This window comes from Corvus moneduloides, chromosome 1 (genome assembly GCF_009650955.1).
Source record: "Corvus moneduloides isolate bCorMon1 chromosome 1, bCorMon1.pri, whole genome shotgun sequence".
Classification (NCBI taxonomy): domain Eukaryota; kingdom Metazoa; phylum Chordata; class Aves; order Passeriformes; family Corvidae; genus Corvus; species Corvus moneduloides.
Window position 1 is genome coordinate 36,339,258 of NC_045476.1, and position 20,129 is coordinate 36,359,386.

At 38.8% G+C, this 20,129-nt stretch overlaps 1 protein-coding gene across 1 annotated transcript in view; it reads right to left on the reverse strand.

The window, feature by feature from the left end:
* The window catches only part of AVL9 (AVL9 cell migration associated), a 41,742-nt gene that overhangs the window by 9,261 nt on the left and 12,352 nt on the right, over nucleotides 1-20,129 (reverse strand). The window contains exons 2-12 of the mRNA XM_032105503.1: nucleotides 16,499-16,619; nucleotides 14,521-14,606; nucleotides 12,275-12,346; nucleotides 11,367-11,456; nucleotides 10,929-10,995; nucleotides 10,233-10,273; nucleotides 9,051-9,089; nucleotides 5,530-5,599; nucleotides 4,378-4,925; nucleotides 1,469-1,603; nucleotides 464-683 (exon numbers count right to left, since the gene is read on the reverse strand). Of these exons, the coding sequence (XP_031961394.1) occupies nucleotides 464-683; nucleotides 1,469-1,603; nucleotides 4,378-4,925; nucleotides 5,530-5,599; nucleotides 9,051-9,089; nucleotides 10,233-10,273; nucleotides 10,929-10,995; nucleotides 11,367-11,456; nucleotides 12,275-12,346; nucleotides 14,521-14,606; nucleotides 16,499-16,619 (1,489 nt within the window). The remainder of the gene's footprint in view (nucleotides 1-463; nucleotides 684-1,468; nucleotides 1,604-4,377; nucleotides 4,926-5,529; nucleotides 5,600-9,050; nucleotides 9,090-10,232; nucleotides 10,274-10,928; nucleotides 10,996-11,366; nucleotides 11,457-12,274; nucleotides 12,347-14,520; nucleotides 14,607-16,498; nucleotides 16,620-20,129) is intronic.

Below are 20,129 nucleotides of genomic sequence, written 5' to 3' on the forward strand. Positions count from 1 at the left end.
TCACTTATGTGAATCCCCACTTACAACCATGGCAAGAAGGGAAAAGAGCTGCAACAGTCCAGAAAAACTTCCTGAAAACAGATGCTTAACTTCATGTCTCCTTGAATCCACATAGTTTCCCAAAATTAACTTCAGGTTGCAATACAGTCTAGAAGACACTCAGATTCGTAACAGTCTCATCATACACAGGTTTCAGGTACTTCTACTTTTAGTAGAAAACAATTAAATCAAGAAGAAAACAATTAAATCAAGAAGACAGTGTAATAAGTGTCTGTAAGGCTATGAACTAAGGATTAATGACAAGCTTGTCAAGAAACAGCAAAGACAGACAAAGACAACTGAAAAAGCAGCCTAAAATGAAACTTTAGGCAGAGGAAGATCCACTGACAGACCACACAGCAACAGAGCAAATGCTTGACATGTCCACCCTCATCTCCATCCCTAGACAAGGTATCTGTTCTACCTGGTTGCAGCACAGCAGCAAGCAGTGCATGAAGATAAGCACTGAACTGAGCCCTGATCCACTCATCTCCTCCTTCCCATCCAGTGCCATCAAGGAACACATCATCTCTGTTCTCAGTTACATGCTTCACCAAGTAATCTGAAAATCTTAGGTCAGCAGTTGTTGGGTTCAGGATCTTACGGAGTTCTGGATCGTGGATTTGTACATGAGCATCTTCTATCTGTTTGAAATAATTCCAAGGGTAAACATTTATCTAAACAAAACTGCTTATACAAACTTACACTACTACATATTGCTACCTAAATCTAAACCCTCGCTCCCCCAAAATACCAACAAGAAACAAATAGCCAAAGAAAACAATGAAATAGCTGTTCTCAGAAAGTCAGATATATCTGATATATCCAGAATTCGATCATTTCCCTGGCACACAGTAAAAGCTGCTTATTTGACAGGATTTGGCAGAAAGTTTGGCAGGGGAAGTACGGTGCTTTTTGATTATCACCTCTATTTATTAAGTTGATTACCTACATGGAACCATCTTAGGTTACCAGATGCTGATTACATAGTTGTGTCTATTTGCTAGAAGTGACACTGTGGGTATTTTAGATACCGTGTTTTTACCCTCTTGATTATACCAGAAGGAAGTCAAATTAGTACCTGCATCTGAGTCTCATATGTAAGCACTTATTTTTGAAGACCTCACTACAAAGCCATGAAAAAGCCCATGACATGAAAAATAAAATTACACCACCAACACAAATTTAACAAGCGCCCTGCAAATTCAAATATTGGACACGTATAAAACCATGGACAATAGTTTTGCACAGCTTATCTAACCCTGTCCTCTCAAGTCATAGAAATTTAATAAACTTCTGCAGCTGAGAATTTATTTTGTATGGAAAGAATTCAAAACTCGGGCACGTATGTGAAACTGTAAAGCTACGTTTAAAATGGAACCTCAGCTTCCTTCCACTCTCCCCCCAGCTCAGATGCAAAGATCCATACTTCCACAATTGCATCACTCAGGTGTTTCTGCTGACGGAACAGGATATTGGTAGCTCCTGCAACAAAGCCACGGACGCTCACATCCGACAGGAGATGATGCTGCTGCAGCGCCATGTACGGCAAACAAAGGTACCCCTGGAGCAAGAGACATTTAGAGAGATAACATTCAAAAAAAGTGTCTGTATTCAGAGGTTTTCCAAATAAAAGCCAGCACATTTCACCCAGAATGAACCTTGGTTATTACAGTTTCAGCCACAATTATCTGTTGTTTTGCTACATGACACTTGTGAAGCGAAGCCACCAGATTCCACATTAATTAAATTTTTCAAGAGATTGTGTTGCCTTTCAGTCTCAGGACTGAAACTGAAATCCAAAGCAAAAGATGAGAATTAAATGTCCTTGTAAGGCAACAGAATAAGCAGTGTAAGAGCAATAATAAGCAACAAGACTGAGGCCTCAGGTCAGTTCAGAGACAAGAAGTCAGTGGAGGTAAGGATTCACCTCTCCAATTGTGCACATGATGTCTTCAGTTGTGAGGCACATAATGCAGGAAAGCTACAGACAGCTATCCACATTTTGTGGGTGGAGATTTCCAGACACCGGAGATAGCAATCAATTTTTGATAAACGTACGCAAGCCTGCTTTAAGGAGCAGGACAGAAAGCAACACACTGTGCTTTTTAGCCATTTCAGGGTTGTAAGTTCATCTAGTAACCTACACTCCAATTTAAAAAAAAGTCAAAACATTTCGAAAAAGGTTTTGAGTTAGTCATTGAGGGACTATTGAGAGGCAGATGTAGGCAAATTTCTTTTTAAATATAGGATCAACATGCCCCTGACATCTAATTCCAGCTGTTCAGCTGCATAAAGCTCAAAGTAATTTATTCACTAGAACTAATGGCACACTGGACAGAAACAAAGAGCACGCACTTTATCACCCAGTACGTGGTAATTGGAAACATATGGAAGAAAGGAGCACAACTACTCCCTTCTGTTATATTAGACACAGGGACGGCCTTAGAGATGACAAGCACTTATCAGCTGAAAACAAACAGCCTGTGTCAAAGGAACAACAGTGCTTTGAAAGGAATCACAAACCTAAAATGGAAAGTTTTCAAAAAATACAGCTTAAGAAGCAGGAAAAGGAAGGTTTAATTACTGTATCTAAAGAAGCAAAGTCTGGGAAATCTTTAACTAAGTATCAAATGTCAGTTTCCAAGTGCACATTTGTAAGTACAAGAATTTTTATTTCCATGAACATGCTCTGTTCTTTTTTAAAAGAGTGCAGATGAAATGACTGTTAGATCCTACAGAACTGGTACTAAAGAAACACGTACCACAAGCTATTTTCCCTTATACTCAGGTGTACCTGGATAATGTATTATGCCACCGGGCAAAACCTCCAAATTCAAATTTGTCAGATTTATTAGTCTTTCTATGGCATGGCATGGAACAATCCTGAGTTAAGAGCTGTAAAAGAGATATCAACTTTCCAGTAAGTGGTTAAAACTAACTTTGAATCAGATTTTTCTGCTAACTCAGACATGTAAAGCCTGTTCTACTTTAATTACATTGGATGAACTCAAGTGAAAAGTGCCTTTGTAGAACAGAAGGCAAACATGTAGAAACTGTCAGCTTCCTTAAAATTCTTTTCCATTTGATGAGCTTAGCAACAAACAAAAGTTTGCACTTGGAGGTCCCCTTATCAATTATTTTATTCTTGCTTTCCATCTAGTATTTTCAAAGAACAAGACTAAATACATTTTACAGGCTATAGTTAACATCAGACAGATCATAAGGACCAACACCAGATGCAGATCTTTGTTGAAACAGCATTTCTAATGATGACATGAGGCAATACAGGGCAATGACATTTGAGCTGCTCACTTGGGCCCACAGTGTACTATTTCCAATGAAAGCTACAGTGAGAAGCTTAAACACAATCATAAAATACAATATTCTGCAAGGAAATGCAAATAAACCCCTGCAAAGGAAGAAAAACCACTTTGAACATCACCAGCTTGAGGAAATAAATCTGAATCTTCTCTCTTCCTACTACGGGCAAATTTCACTTAAAAGTTTATTACATTAAAAACAAAACAGTGAAAGGTAGTATATAATTTCTGTTATTGATAGCAGTATCTTTAAAAGGGATGCATTTGGTTTTTATGGGAAACTAGCCCTACTAACCAGCCCTATTTACCAGACCTATTGCTTGTTATCTGACTATGCCTATCAGAGTCATTAGAGATTCTGGAGTACCTGGAGCTCAGTTAGGTAACAGTGCAAGCTTAAAATTCAGCAGCTCAGCACCATGCACAGAGAAAAAGATACAGATAAACAGAAAGAGTTACCATGGACAGAAGGGTGAAATTTTATCTTATTTTTTGTGTGTGTATATATGTATATAAGCATTTATATACACATTTTGTGCATATACAGACATACACATTTAAAAATACATATACAGATATAAATTAAAAGAGGAAAACATAGGCTTACACGTCAACAAAGGTAGAGCTTTCAGAATCTTTGTTCAGATTAAGGTATCTAAAGGCTTCTGAAGTACTCTGATCTTGCCCTATATAGGTTAGATCACCGATTCTTTAGAGTAAAAGGAAACTGTAGTTTCTGCTACATACAATTTACTAACCACAGTGGGGCTGCAGGTTATCACCATGCAAAATTGCAAAAAAAAAATGCAAATCGTATTAAAGTATAGGTATGAAAGTGGAATGCAAATATGCATGGGCACAACCTTCTCAGGCCTTTCCACCTGCCTGAGACCATACTCACATGTTTTGTAGTACCCTACTGTCCACCTGGAGTTCAGTAACCAAAATTATTAGCCACTTCTGAGAAAAAAAGAAGTCTTTAAGAGTTACCAGGTACCACAAAGAACATGCTTACCTTTGTAAAAATAGCCAGTGGCATCCCATACTGATCCTCTTCCAACCCAGACACCAGTCCCTGAACAAGCACCGTGTGCCCTGTGTTTGCCTGGGGCTGCACAGTGATGGGAAGGCCTTCAGAGCTCACACCCTTGCTCCGAAGGTTTTCCGCCGGTTCTGATGCTGGATTCTCATGTTCTCCTTCTTTCAAATTAGACTCCTCCAAAACACTGGGATCCAGGGTCTCCCAGTCACTTTCTGAGGATGCTGGAGAAGCACGGGAAGGAACTTTCAAGCGCTGCACAGTACCGTTGGAGGACTGAGCTCCATTGCAAGTCTTCTCGGGCTGGGAGAAAGGCACATTTGCTTTTGGACCTTCCAGTGAATTATTTCCTGCCATCTTCCTGTCTCCCTTTCCCATTCCTAAGTTTGCATTTGAAGCATCAGCAGCAGACACAGAAGCATAGTCATCTAACCGTGGTGTATTTTCCTGCAAGCCAGCATCCTCTGATATGCTCTTCCTTGGTCTGTACTGTGAGCAGTCACTAAGACCATGTTCAATCATACCTGGAAAGTGACAGCACACACAAATATCAGCATCTCAACAGAAATTTAAGTGGCTTCTGTAGGGGGGGAAAAAAAAGTGCTCTTGTGTACATAGAGGAAATCATGTATTTTAAACACCACTTAGGGGAGAGAGGGGTGTGTTAAAAAAACCAAACCCCAACCCCACACTTTCTCCCCTAAAGAATCTGCCCTAACATCTTTGCCTTAAGAAGACTGGCTAGAAGCTAAGGATTAGCAAGGTTAGGGGTTATGTTTGTTTGTTTGTTTTTTAAGAGCACATGTGGAAGTAAAAGTTTGTATTTTGGGGTTTTAAGGAACTCAACACAAATGTGTGACTTATTCAGGGGCCCCATCTATGTTACCCACAAGAAATACAGAAAATCCAGTGGCTCCAATTAAGCCCAAGAAATAATCCATAAAGTGCAAGTAGTAAGTGTCCAGAGGTGTGTACATAGTACATGGACATGCATACAAGTCACCCATTCTTAAGGCAACATATCAACCTAACTTTATCATCACATGAGTTGATTTCCAAGTGACAGCACAACCAGCCTCAGTTATCACCAGAAAGCACATAAAAAGATGTTCAAACTTCTCCTCTTACCAGGAAAGAGTGACAGGACAGTCATCAGAGCTCCCACCAATCTATTTACAGGAGAAATATAAAACAGCACCTGGTGGCAGGAGGGAGGGCAATGGGAGGAAGAGAGAATGCAAGAGAGGAAAGGGGAATTAGGGAGGGGAGAATGAGAAAAATAACATTACACTTATGCATGACAAATGACACATGCAAACTATTCAAGGCACTGCTTTTCATGTTATATTAGAAAGTCTGCTTACTAACAAAACTTCCTACAGCAGTTCAAAGTAAGTATTTAAATGTCTATAGAATCCTTGTATAATATTTGTAATATATGTTATTTATATATATATATATACACATACACATGTGTTTGTAACACACTTGTCAGTTATTCAGATTTTTCTATCGGTTTTTAAGATTTTTTTCCAGATTGATCCAGTTACTGAAGGACTGACAGAAAAAAGTTGTTCCTGGCATGCTGCATAAATTCTTGCTCATTTGTAACACATTAAATTCTCTGTTATAAATCAAAGAGGCCAAGTAATCTCCATTCCAGAACACTGACACAAACCTATGCAAAAACATTTCTTTTAAGGAGTTATATTAAGGATATGTAGATAAATGAAAAACAGGATAAATGTTGCATGCATTTATTATAATAATATTCTTATGTAACAAAAAAGATCTTTGGAAACAGAAGACATGACTGATACTAACTTTGGTAAAGCACTTAAGGCATAACATGGGAAAACAGAATCTCCTTAATTAAATCAGAGAGACTGGAATCAGTAAATTAGTTAGGAATTCAAAAGGGGGTGTCAAAGGCTAGCAATGGAAGAAGAAACAGAAGCCAGACTGAATATTACTATAGGAATTTCTTCAAAATAGGCCTTCAGGGAAAAAGGGGGAAAAAGGAAAAAAAAAAAACCAAACAAAACCAGAACAACCCAAACCCAAAAAATTCCCACAAAAGTAAACTTGTTTAAAAATGCCATTTTTACATCCTTAATCAGCACAATACCAGTAATACAGAATCATCTGACTTTATGACTTTGCAGTCCAGTTTAATAGGTGTATGATGAAATTAAAAGTCCAAGTTTGTGGACTTAGTCTTAATAAGAGACTTCTGCTGTAAGAAAGAAAGACACTTTAGAAGAGACTGATGAATAATAACTCACGTCCCACTAGTATTTGCCAGTCTACAAGCTAGTGAATTGATAGAACCACGAGAAAGACCTACACAGCCTTAACACAGGCCAAATGATGTTTAATGGTACCCCAGCTAAAAACAGACTATGTATATTATCCTGAACATATCAAAAAGAAAAATTGTACAAGATAGGTAAATTCAAATTGCAACAACCACTGAAAAAGCATGATGAGAAGAACAAGAAGCTCATCTGTGGAAAGAGTTTTGGCTGACTCCAATGGGAATAAAAATTCTAACTTTAAGGATGCTGCTTTATAATGTATGCATGAAAAATGTATGATATAATAGCAATGAACTGCAACAGAAAGCCTATGATACTCCCACAGGTTTCAATTCTCAGACACCATGCATTCTCAGCCAAGCTTATTTTTAAGCCTACAGAAATAATTAAGTCTATAAAGAAGTACCTTGTTTTAAAGGAATCTATTCCAGTCTAGGTTTTTGTTTGGGTACGCCACTTACTTACGGCAAATACTTTTCTACATTTGTTTCATCAGGTCCCTCTGCCATCTTTCTGTCTATAAGGATGCACGGTTCCTTATCCCTCCCAATCCCACTACATGGCCCACAGCATTTACATCAGCAAACAGGGTGGTCCTGGCAGCAGAAAGTGAAATGATCACCATCTGGAAGTAGTCTTCCAGCCTAATAACAGCTGAGAGGTGAAAAAAATTCTTCTAGCCTGTGGAAAAACATCAACCAAATTGCTACAGATTAAAGGAAATTAGTCTGTGGCATTTTTCAGATCAAGGAAAATTGGCATTACTAGTGGCTTCTTGCATATTATATTTAAGGTCTTTGAACATACAGATTCCCACAGTTATTCTGAAACCATAACATCTGCCAGAAAACAGGCAGTGCCTGAAAACCAAAACTTTCTTCTGAAATTGCAAGTGTTGTCTTCCTGTCAGAGCTTAGGGAAAAACAGACACAAAGCAACCTGCAGGTTTGTTCCATAAGCATTCAGTTATTTTCAAAACAATTTTGTATGTTTGAGTGATGTGAACACACTCGGGAAACCTCTCTCCTCTCTTCCTGTGCACTTGTGTCTCGTGGTTTGAGCAGTTTCAGAAAAGAACTGTAGCTCAGTGAAGTACTTTCTTTGTATATGTCCAAATGCTGAACTGATGTTGTGACTCCTACTGTGCCATAATTGTATTTTCTCAAGTATACCTTTTGCATACCCTTTAATATACTCATCTTCAGCATATACCTCTTTAATGCAGAAACTGCATTTATTCTTATCAACAAATATTGAGAAGTGTCAAGGTATATCTGACTAACAGAATTAAGTGACAACTGCTAAAGCTTCAGAGAAGCTGCTACATCTGTTTTGAAATGGAATAGCATATTTACTGCCTCACAAAAGATATCTAGGTCTCAGATATAGACTTAAAAAAACACCTCCAAAACTCTTTTGATAACTTATAGATTAAATCCTACTGACTTTCCAGCTGCAGCTAACAGGAAATTCTAACATGCCTTCTCAGCACAGTGAAGAAGATGGGTTTTAACACAGCAGGTTCACTGAAGAAAAAGCAGCATTTGGGAAACTGAAACAAAACTTTAAACAACATTTTTAAACAAACCAAAACAAAATCCCTGCATAAATGTGTCTGGCAGCTGATACACAGTCATTTCACTCAAAGTTCTAGTTCTAGGGCATTAATATGAACACAGAGGCAAACAAATGTCTCAGTTTCACATCTGCTTTCACATTTTGCATATTACACTTAAATTACTAAAATAGCATTGCTTCTGAGGCAGTAAGATAGCCCAAAGCAAGCACTGAGCCTAGAATTCAGCAGTTATTACCAATTTATAACCTGAGTTCAGCCTGACCTAACAGATCCAGCTCTCTTCATTGTCTCCTGCAGGTGTCCATACAATTCAGGTGTGAAGGACACTTCTAGCATTTGTTTCCTTTGATGTGTCCATTTAAAGACTCAACCAGAAGTTCTCCTTACTGAATCTCTGTAAAGCTGTATGTGCCCTTTTAGGTACCCACATTTCCTATCAGTTCCTCCACACAGGTACCTATCTGCATGATGTGTATCCTGTCCTGTATTTTACAGTAGGTTAAGTTTCTCTGGTTGCATTTCATCACATTTTACTTACTCTGGCTGGGATAGCAACTAAAAAAGCAAAATGTGGACAGAAGTGGAAACAAATTTATAGGTCAACATACAGTAGTTTCTTTTAGCCTAATAACCCAATTTATATATTGATGCAAAGTTGTTGATATGAATGCAGATGCTTCTATTTTATGTATGAAAAAAATTTAACAGTTGTATCTCATTTAAACTACCTGCCTCAGCTTACAAAATGTTACCTTTTTCTCTAGAAGAATCAATTTAAAAAGGATCAAGACCTGAAAAAAACACAAAAAGAAAAATTATGGTGAGTGAACCGGTGCCATTTTTCAAAAACACTGAGCAAGTATAATCTCTTGTTCAAGGTTTTATGTTAATCACTGTATAACTATCAAATGGCCAAATGCATTTGACCAGTTAAAACCAGTGTTCCAACATCCTTTCTCCACCTCAGTACGCATTTAAAAAAAGCATGAGATGCAAAAAAACCCCAAAAAACAACCAAAACCTCCACAAACAAGAGCTGTGTAATTTGAATCATACGTAGCTTAGCAGAAAGAACGTGTTGTGCAATTCCAGAATTTTAAAAAACAGTAAACTGCATAAACATAGAAGAGTTCCTCCACAGAATTACTGAAAAAATCCAGCAAAATTACAAGAGTAGTGTTCACCTCACCTAATTTTAGGCACCTAGAGAAGAAGCATCTAGATCAGAAGTGGCTGTCCAGACCCTACACTCAAGGAAAAACACAGATGCTTCTGGGGCATGATTGGCAGACATCTGAAGTTAAACAAACATGAGTCCTACTCCAAAAATCTACTGAGCAGGTACAAATACACCATGAAATTCAGATTCTTAAAGTTGTTTCCTTGATGCATCTGAGTTAATAAAAGATTCTAAATGCTATTTGTACTTTAGCTATAAGATACACACTCAATTTCAACAGAAATAAGGAAAAGAAGGAGAGGTCCAAGTCCCCTCAGGTTCTATGATGGCAGAAGCTACAAAATTTACAAAACACGAGGAAGTTGTGTCCAAGTTGTGTCTTTACAGACTTTAGCAATAGTCTTTTATCACATTCATCAAATGAGAAACAGGACATAGAAACAATAATCATAAATATCATAAATGAGATAGCATTTGCACTTTGGGACAGGAGTAAAAAATGTCACACAAACCTAGAAATCCTCAAGAATCCCTCAGACTAACAAAACTCATTAGCCTGGAATGTGCTTTCACTGAAGTTATGCAGGTGGAATTGGAGGGAAAAATCAGGAGGCTGTAAGCAGCAGTACTTAGGAAACAGTCTTCTTACTCGTAGCTCAGGTATGTCGAGATATGTTTATTTTTATGTTCCTCACAAAGCATTTTACTCCACAAAATAGTGCAGTCCTTTCTATAGCTAGTAGAGAATGCCTACCTTGTGTCTAAAATGGAGAACAAGATCCCGAGGAGACAGACCTGAGACACCAAAAAGAGAGCAATTATTACAGTTCAACAGTTCATAGGGATACTAACTCACTTCTTGTCACCATTTTTCAGCATGAGGGAGATACCCATTATGGATTCTGTGTGAACCTGGTTATTTCAATAGCAGAATTTATACAAAATCTTTTCTTTTTTTTCAGTAGAAGCAAGAATTCATCTACAATAGATATAATAACAACATGAATAGTTGTGCTCTGAGTTAACTCCCATTGGCTGCCACACAGCATTAGGGAAACACTGAAGTAAATACTACACTGTGCATCCAGAAAACACGGGGAAGAGTCAGAACTGGGTGGTGAGATAGCCTAAATAACAGGTAGATGCAAGCTTGAATAATTTGATGGTGTGGGGTGCTCAATCTAAAAATTAAGACGGTATTGTTTACCAAAAGCAGATAAACAGCTGCTAGTCAGACTCTTAGGTCAAGGAGAAGTATGGCTTTCAACCTGCAACTAACTCCTATTATGAAAGCAACACTACATTTTACATTCATTTAAATTCATTAATAAAGAAATGCAGACCTCTGGTGCTTAATCTATTAATGCACATAAGCAAATTAGCTCAGGAGAGGCATGTGTTGTTTAGTGTAACATCATCTCTGCTGCTTTGTAGAAAACAAGTCACTTACCAAGATAAACTTGTGACCCTTCTAACGAAGTACTGCCCAAAGAACTATTCATATGATCATAAAGTTCCTGTGAAAGTTAGAACAAAGGCAAAAAAAAAAAAACCCAGGAGGTGTTAATGGCACATGGTAACACAAAACCCAGCATAAATAAAATTCTCTTATTCAAGGATTTCAACGGCTTATTCTAGAAAGAAAGCAGAATTTTACTAATGGAATCAACAGAGATACAGGCTGACAATCACACTCATATCTCGTTACAAATCAGAAAGTTGACTCTCTGTCAGGTTAGGGTAGTACATTTAGTTCATGTTAAAGTATTACAGGAGCTGAATAACTGAATGACTTATGCAAAATGAATATTTGAGCACTAAATTAAAACACTGACGTTTGTGGCCCTACACTGAAAGCTGTTCTGTGTGGATTTTACCGCAAAGTTACCTTTAGAATTGAAATTTGTGAGAAGTCCTTTTCTTCAAAATATGCATGTGTGATGAGTTGCAGCTTTGCCTGAAGTAACCCATACAAAGGCTTGGAAGAAAAACAAACACAAAAGCAAGTGAATAAAAATATTTAGTCACTCATTTTGAACTTTAATCTTCTTCCATGCTTATCCTGAAATACTGACACTTTATTATACATGTAGTTCATGGATAAGCAGTCCTCAGTGGCTAACTCCCAGCATCTTTCTCCTGTGCTCATTTTAAATGATGATAATTTCATTTTCTTTCCATTTGCATGTATCATACTCTCACTGGACATCTTTCTGGAAAAGTAGTTTCCTGCTTAAACACTGCTCATGAAGCTCCAGTAATACTTCTTTCTTCAGCTTTAAGCACAAAAAGAGTTTCTGTTCCCTGCCTGGTGACCAGCAGCTTTTGCTGAATAGGTAGAAATAAATGGTATCTCTTCAAAACAAGAATATACTGCATGCGTGGCTATCAGAAAACCTCCCTCACAGCTGAAGTAGTAGTAGCCACTCTCTCCAGCTACTATGCTAGATGATCTTTGAGGCCGCTTCCAACCCCACCCCCTCTATGATTATACTAGCCAAACTCCTCAATTCTACCACATGAAATTGAGTTAGTAGCATTCAAGAAGGATCAAAAGTGCAAACAGGTATCCTCATCCATGACAACAGGCAGACACTTTTCCAATTACAAGCAGATACCACAATTCAAGGCAGCTCACTCAAATGCCAAGCCTTCAAATTCAATTTTACTTCAGTATTTTGTTACTCTTCAATGGCTAAGAGAGATGTTTGAAGCCAAATGTTCCAAATAAGAATATGGAAGAACAATTGTTAAGGTTACCTGAAAGTGTTTTGGAAGTTAAACAAACATTCTTACCAGCTGACTGAGAACACAGACACTTTTCTGTACAGTTTCTCGGGTGATGTCTGCTTGCCGTACTTTTAATGCCTAAGAAATAGAAGTATTACAATATTTTTACCCAAACAAAATTTCAAAAAGAATACTTTCCCACATATACTATTGCCACATACTACCCCCTATTTAAACAAAATCCTAAAACTGGCTATCTTTAATGGTGGAATATCCAAACCATGCAACAGTATGCTCTTACGTTTTCAGAGGGGATAGGCTGCGAAGGAGAGGCATGGGTGTCATCCCCTGTGTTAAGGAATGGCTAGATTGTGAAGAGCTGCCTCTGAGGAACAGCCACAAACAGGTTGAGAGTTTGTGGGTAAAAATCAAGAACACCTGGCTGGTGTCTACTACAAGCTGCCTGATCAGGGGGAGCCTGATGACAAGGTCTTCCTGCTTCAGCTACAGGAAGCATAGTGCTCACAAGGTCTCATCCTAATAGAGGAATGCAACCACATGGATGTTGGCTAGGAAAGCAATGAGACTGTGGATGCCCCATCCCTGGCAGCTTTCAAGACTAAGCTGGATGGGGCTTTGAGAAACCTGGTCTAGTGGGTAGCATCCTGCCCATGGCAGGGAGTTGGAACTAGATGATCTTTAAGGTCCCTTCCAACACAAACCATTCTATGACGATTCTAAGATTCTACCCAGCAAAAAGAATCATAACACTGACAGGTCAGAGCTGTATTCTCATCTCATTGTGTCCAGCAAAGATCCAAATACAGCTGTGATGATTGGCAAGAACTGTTTAAAAGACACTAGCGTGAGAAAAAGGCAACAGCCTGGAAAATGAAGCGGCATTTTAACTCAGGGGAATGTACGGGAGAGAAACCACAACGCATCACTTGCTCTACTCTAACATCATCTGTGAAAATCGACCAGACTAAAAAGTCTCTGCCTAGAAATTGTTTCATACCCAAGCATCTTTTTCGAGCCACCTACAAAATAAAAGCTAATCCACAAAATAAGCTACATTCTCAGCCAGAACAAATGGTCCCAGCACTTACCAGCAAACCTAGAAATGGTGAGGGCAGAATACAGACAAATGATTGACTTAACTGTACAAAACAGAAAATGTATGGACTGCAGCCCACACATCAAAAAGGACAGATGGAGAGGGTGCTAGAGCTGTCATATGAAACACATTGGGTTTTATTCTATTTGTTCCAAAGAGTTCATTTTAAACATCTACTCATCTTAATTGGTTACTAAAAAGCATAAACTGGAATCAAGAGCACAATAAAGCCAAGTTATTGCATAGTTAAATACAGCAAGACTCTAAATCACAGAATACAGTGAAGGTTGGTGCAAAAATAATGAGTCAATGAAAACCAACATGGAATTTAGTTCAAAAGAAATGGAATTAAAAATTGCATGTGTAAATTTTCTCCTAGAGCAAAAACAGGAACTTGAAATATAATCAAGATGTAATTAACACAGAAACAGAGTACATAAACGAGTCATATACTCAGAGGGTGTAAATTAAAACTCAAACCCACAGGACATTCCAGATTCTTGGCAATTCACTGAAAAAAGAAGTAATTTTAAAAGAAATTTGTAATAATTTCTCAATTTTAAGTGCACAGATCATACCACCATTACTATTTTTGGAAACACGGGATGATTTTAGTAGATCAAGTACTTAATTTCCTCAGTGTGATCAGGTGCATACTGTGTCTCTCCTCAGTTTTTCAGCTTTACTGCTAAAGTTTGGTATTGCTAAGCAGCTACCATGAATGGGAAGATTCCAGCCTACTCTGCAAGTGTACTTTTGGCACAGGAAGTAGGGGAAGAGAAACATCCCTACACTTGCATGGTTAGATCCTCGGAAGTACTCAAATTCCCTGTGGGGAGAAATGTCAACTTTTTCAACCAAAAAGCCTACTTCCTGGAAACTTAACTTTTCCACCTGACAGACTGTCAATTGAATTTTGCTCCTTGGTGCTGATGGCTGGAGTGGTCTCGAGAAACAAAACGTATTTTTCAATTGCCTTGAACATTTCAAAAGATCACAATACACCTGCTGATGTAAGAGAAAGAATAGTTCTCAGGTTCTGGGGCTACATACTCCAGAATTCATTTTCACAGACTTTTAGCCTAAGACAATCATTTTGCCTGTTGGTATAATGCAAGCCACCGAATTTCAGGTTTGTTAATGCATCAAGACTATTATTTCATTAATATAATTAATTCACAACTCGAAAAGTTACCTTTGCTTCAATCTGCCGATAGCAAGAGACACCATACACTGTGGTTCGACCCCCACATCTCGGCGGCAAATGGAAAAACACGGTATCTAGAAAAAAAGAAGAGACTATTTCATAAGTCACTAACAAGAGTTCAGTATATTTATCCTCAGCATCACTTACTTATAAAAGGTTTACTGCTGGAAGTACTGGCACACACCTATTTTCTAAAATATAAAAAAAAAAAGGACAGAAAAAAGAAAAAGTCATCTATAAAGTTATGTCTGGACCCAAATTAGTTTTCACACTGCAAGATAATTTGTGGAAGAATCTCCAGCTGTGCAGGTCAGCTTCACGTTTAGTCAGACCAAGCCAAAATACTTTTCAGAAGCAGCTATTGACAGCAGAGAAGCACCACTGAAACCTACAGGCATGCTGCTTTCCCAATTCAGCACAAAGGAGAAAAGGCAAGGCACTGTGAGTCAGTGTGTACAATTGGGAGCATGATGCCATTAAGAAGGCAGACACTATCAAGATAGGAAAAAAAACCCAAACACCAAGGAGGATACACACAGTTGAAGGCTTAGAGTAGCTGCTACCACTGCCAAGGTAGATATTACCACCACCACCAGCACTATACTAACAAGAAGAATTTGTGAAACGTAGTCTCAGAGAAAATACTCTCTCTGTGCAAGTGCAAAATGGAAATGAAAAGTATCTATAAAAGAGGAGAAGAGAAAGACTGTTACGGCTTGAGATATACACACACCTGCTACTACTTTAAAAAGTTGCTAAATCCCAAGTAAACAGTTGTCCTCTCCTTTTAAAACGTGTGAAATCTTTTTTGAAACCAACCATTAATTTTTTGTTTGCTTCATAGTAAGAAAGTGAAGAGGAGAGGCAATCCCATATGTATTATGACCAACAGAGAGGGGGACTTTTTATAAAAAAGCTTACTCCCTTGATCAAGTTTATATTCTGGTGATGACCAAGCATTTTAGAGAGCCTGTAAGATGATTTCCTGTACCAAGTCATCCTCTTTGCACAAATGCAACTATCCACAGGAATCAGTTTAGAACTCAAAAACCAGGTATCTAACAAAGTTATAGTAAATGAAATACAATTATTATCAGAAAATCTATTTGCCTGGTTCAAGTTCATGTGTATTCTTGCCTACAAAACACAAGGATATGTATTTCCGCTTTGCTGCCAAAGCTTTTTTTTTTCTTACCAAAAAAAAAAAAACATTTATATTCTTCTAGTACAGCAATGAAAATGCTCAGAGTTGAATATTAACGGGAATGGTACTGAGACAAGAGAGAGAAGGGAAATGCAGCTGTATGTGATTTTCCTAGCTTTGAATGTAGCCTACTTCTTGTAATGTATTTAACCATGCAGAAATTCAGCAAAAAATCGTGACCCAGAGCAGACACACACTTACTGCTGATAGGAAAGGGATTATTTTGATGAACTTTCTTTGTTTCCAAATGAGATCTTCGAAAACTAGACAATAAGGAAGCTAAGTATATCAAGTTAAAAAAAAAAAAGTGCAGGGAACTTGCTGGTGACTGTATGGCAAATGGATTTCTATCTTTATTCTGCTGACAAATACACCTTTAAAGCTCATGCCATTATACTGACATGGCTTTCCATGACTTGTAGGTCTTTTAAGAATCTCTTAATTACTGGAGGAGAGCTTTTTCACCCTTCAAAGAACTTCTGAAAAGCCAGCAGCTTTGCTTTGTGCTAGAACTATGCAAAATTGATATGCAACCCTTAAGTTTTTATTGACATCAGAATTCTTGATACAGGAGGTACATCTTTATGATCTACTTTCACCTAAACTCTGAAGGAACACATCCTTGCCAATGTATTTTCCAACTTAAACAAAAAGTGCAAGAAGTCTAATAGTAAAAAGAATCATTGGTCAGCTGTTCAGATATCAGGTTTTTTCTTTGGATTGCAGTAGAAGTACACACAACTTTTCTCTCTCATTTCTTACCTTCCTGATAGTTGTGAGCGCCATCTGGTAAGGCAAGAAATGGCAAGTACTTCCATTCTTCTGGTAAACTGTGGCTGTCATGTCCTTCTCCAGGTTTTAGGGGAGGATAGGAAAATTCAACCTAAACAAACAAATGAAAACGAAGGGGAGACAAAGAGAGAATACATTACAGTTACCAAACAAGCAAGCCTCTGTAATTCAGCCTAGCACTTTTTCCTACCAATGTTGTGGAAAAAAAGTGGTTTTCTTCCAACTAGCATTCCTTGTCTCTTCCTTCAGTGCATCCACAGACTGACTCGTGTGGTTTAACTGACAGGCCCTGGGCAGATTTGGCTTCTACAGTCTAATTCCTTTTCCTCAAGAGAAATGAAAAAGATCCTCAAGCAGAAAACAGCACCCAAGAGCTGAATACCTTCACCCCTGTGTCCTCAGAGCCAACAGCACATTGCCACACCTGCAACGTCAGCAGGGGTCATTGTTGAGGCACACATATCCTGAAATTAGATTTGACTTCTGAGCCCTTCAAGCGCTCGTGACTAGGTAATGCTAACACATGCAGGCCCCTCTTTTACCCTACAAGACGTTGAATCATCTCAGAAACTATACCAACAGCAAAACACTGCTTTATATATTTTTATGTCCCTGCTTGCAACATGTTCTACACAATGGCCCAAAGTATCTCCTTTTCCTTTCACTAAGAAATCCTGCTTTTCAATTTTGCCTGTCATTTATTTGCCATTTACCCCTTTTTCCTAGAAATAGGGACAACCTTTCCATTCCTTGCACTGCACTACACATCTACCACAGATCCCCACAATCAGATTTACATCTTTACAGTGCAATCTTCTTTACCTATGGAGATCCCTCTGGGTTTCCAGCCACTTTCACCAACTCTTTTCCAGATGGCATTTCTTAATTTACTGAACAAAATCTAAACACAAATTTTTCAGTAACAGAAACTGTTTACTGATGGTGCAACTTCTCTCCAAGGATATTTAGTTAGTGAGCATAACTAGTGAGCTGAAAAAATGTATGTACACATGGAAAATAAAAAGCATGATAAAGCAAGCATACAGATAATCCTAGCATTTGATGGATACTGAAATAAAATAGTAATAACAATACTAACAACAAAAGAAAAAACCTGTGAAAGATGAGAGTACCAAGGAAAAGTGAAATTCTTCACCTTAACACACGATGTCACTGTCTACAACTGCTGCCAACTTGAGAAAAAGGCACAAAGGACAAGAAAACACCACGGGAAACCAGCCTCGCTACCTGCTGTATCAATTTCAAGTTTTCTTATTCCTTGTTATGGTGGGTTGACCCTGGCTGGACACCAGGAGCCAACCAAGGCTGCCCTATCACTTCCCTAGTCACCTGGGTAAAGGAGAGAAAATATAATGAAAGGCTCATGGGTCAAGATAAGGGCAGGGAGGGATCACTCACCAGTTACTGTCATGGGCAAAACAGACTTGACTTGGGGAAATTAACTTTATACCAATAAAAGAGAGTAAGATAATAAGAAGTAAACCCAAATCTTGAAAACACCTTCTCCCCACCCTGGGGTGGGTTAACTTCTTCCTGGACTTAACTTTATACCTGATTCTCTACCTCTTTCCCCAGAAATGCAGAGGGATGGGAACAGTTCATGATCAGTTCACCACATGTTGTCTCTCCCTCCTCAGAGGGAGGACTCCTTCCTCTGCTCCAGTGTGGGGACCTTCCCCCAGCAGACTGCTCCATGAACTTCTCCAACATGAGTCCTTCCCACAGGCTGCCGTTCTTCATGAACTGCTCCAGTGTAGGTCCCTTCCACAGAGTGCAGTCCTTCAGAAACAGATTCCAGCACAGGTCCCCTGTGGGGTCACAAGCCCTGCCAGGAGATGGCTCCAGCACAGGCTTCCCACAGGGCCACAGCTTCCCTCAGGCTTCCACCTGCTCTGGCATGGGGGTGTCTATAGGTGGATCTCTGCTCCACCACAGACTTCCATGGGCTGCAGGGGGACCGCCTTGCCTCACTGTGGTCTTCATGACAGGCTGCAGGGGAATCTCTGCTTCAGTGCCTGGAGCATCTCCAGCCCTTCCTTCTTCACTGGCCTTGGTGTCTGCAGGGCTGTTTCTCTTACATGCTCTCACTCCTCTCTTCTCTGGCTGCAATTTGCTTCTCTGTGATAACTTTCCTTCTTAAATACATGATCCCAGAGGTGCTACCACCACCCAATGGGCATTGACCAGCCCTGGGTCTGTCCCGGAGCCAGCTGGCATTAGCTCTGTCAGACATGGGGGAAGCTTCTGGCAGCTTCTCAGAGAAGCCACCCCTGTAATCCCCTGTAACTATTAGGAATCCATCAAGTACTTTAAGCAAAATATGCCACTAAGCAAAAAAGAAGAGCATCTGGCTTCCAAATGAGAGACAAACACTGGAATTAGCATTCATACAAAGAGCAGAGAAACTGTCTGCCATTTAGTACACACATACATCCTGAGAATTCCCTGCTATCCTTTTCAAGTCACAGATAAGAAAATTAAAATGGTAGAAGTTTCATGTAAATGTCTGCAATATCATACCTTTTGCTACTGTTCAGATTCAAATTGGCTGGCTGAAAACACTGTTTACAGAATTATTACTGGAATCTTGCAGGAGTAACTTCAGCAACAAATATAGCACAGTTCCTAAGTTTAAAACATAGATAGTCAAGGAGCACCTACACTTATGTCCTGACTCAGGTATTTTATTTCACTGCACAGCCAACAGAGTGGGATCAGATTCACCCTCTGAAGGAGCTTCTTTCTACCAAATACAGAAGAAACCCTGAGTTCCTTAGATTCCAGCAAATACCTTCAAAGCATCATTCCTGACAGGGAAATTAAGGATTTAAGACATCATTGTTTCCAAGCACCTTCAGAATTACAATTGTATTTTGTACTCCAGCCAAATAATGAATTAGGAGACAAATTTAAAGGAAAGAAGGGTAAGATGAGTCAAGCTACATGAAAAACACATATTCGCTAAGGAACACTCCTTTTTAAAGTCCAGAATAAAGCCCAGAAATCTGGCTCCTGTGTTCTTTTGACAGTGTGAAATTTGCTGAAGAACTACTTTGTTCTAGCTCACAATATGCTGTCAGCTGCTATCAGATAATCCCAACAACAGGGACTTCTGCTGGCTCTGAATGTTCCAATTTCAATAAACGGGACAGGCATTAATGACACCAATGACAATCTTGTTTTCTATTAGTCGTCTTCTTTCAAAAATTTGTTTTAATATAAATTTCTGTACGCATGTGTGTGTATAAGAGAGAAGATCACAAAATAAATCAGAAGACATAATAAATCAGAAGATCACAGATAAATCAAAACTAAAACTGCTTAAGTGGCCTTAAATAATCTATTTTACAGATATACTTTATGATAGACCTGACTTACATTACGACATCCTATTGTTCCTCCTCCTCCCCAAGAGGATCCATTTAGGAAGTATCCTGGTTTCTAAGGAGGAATCACATTCATGTAGTTTAATAGAACTGCTGCTGGTCAAAGTACCAAAAGGGTGGAAGTAACAGAGAAACAGGAAAAAGGACAATCCAACAGCCAGAAAAGCATGCAATGCCCTGGATGACATCCTCCC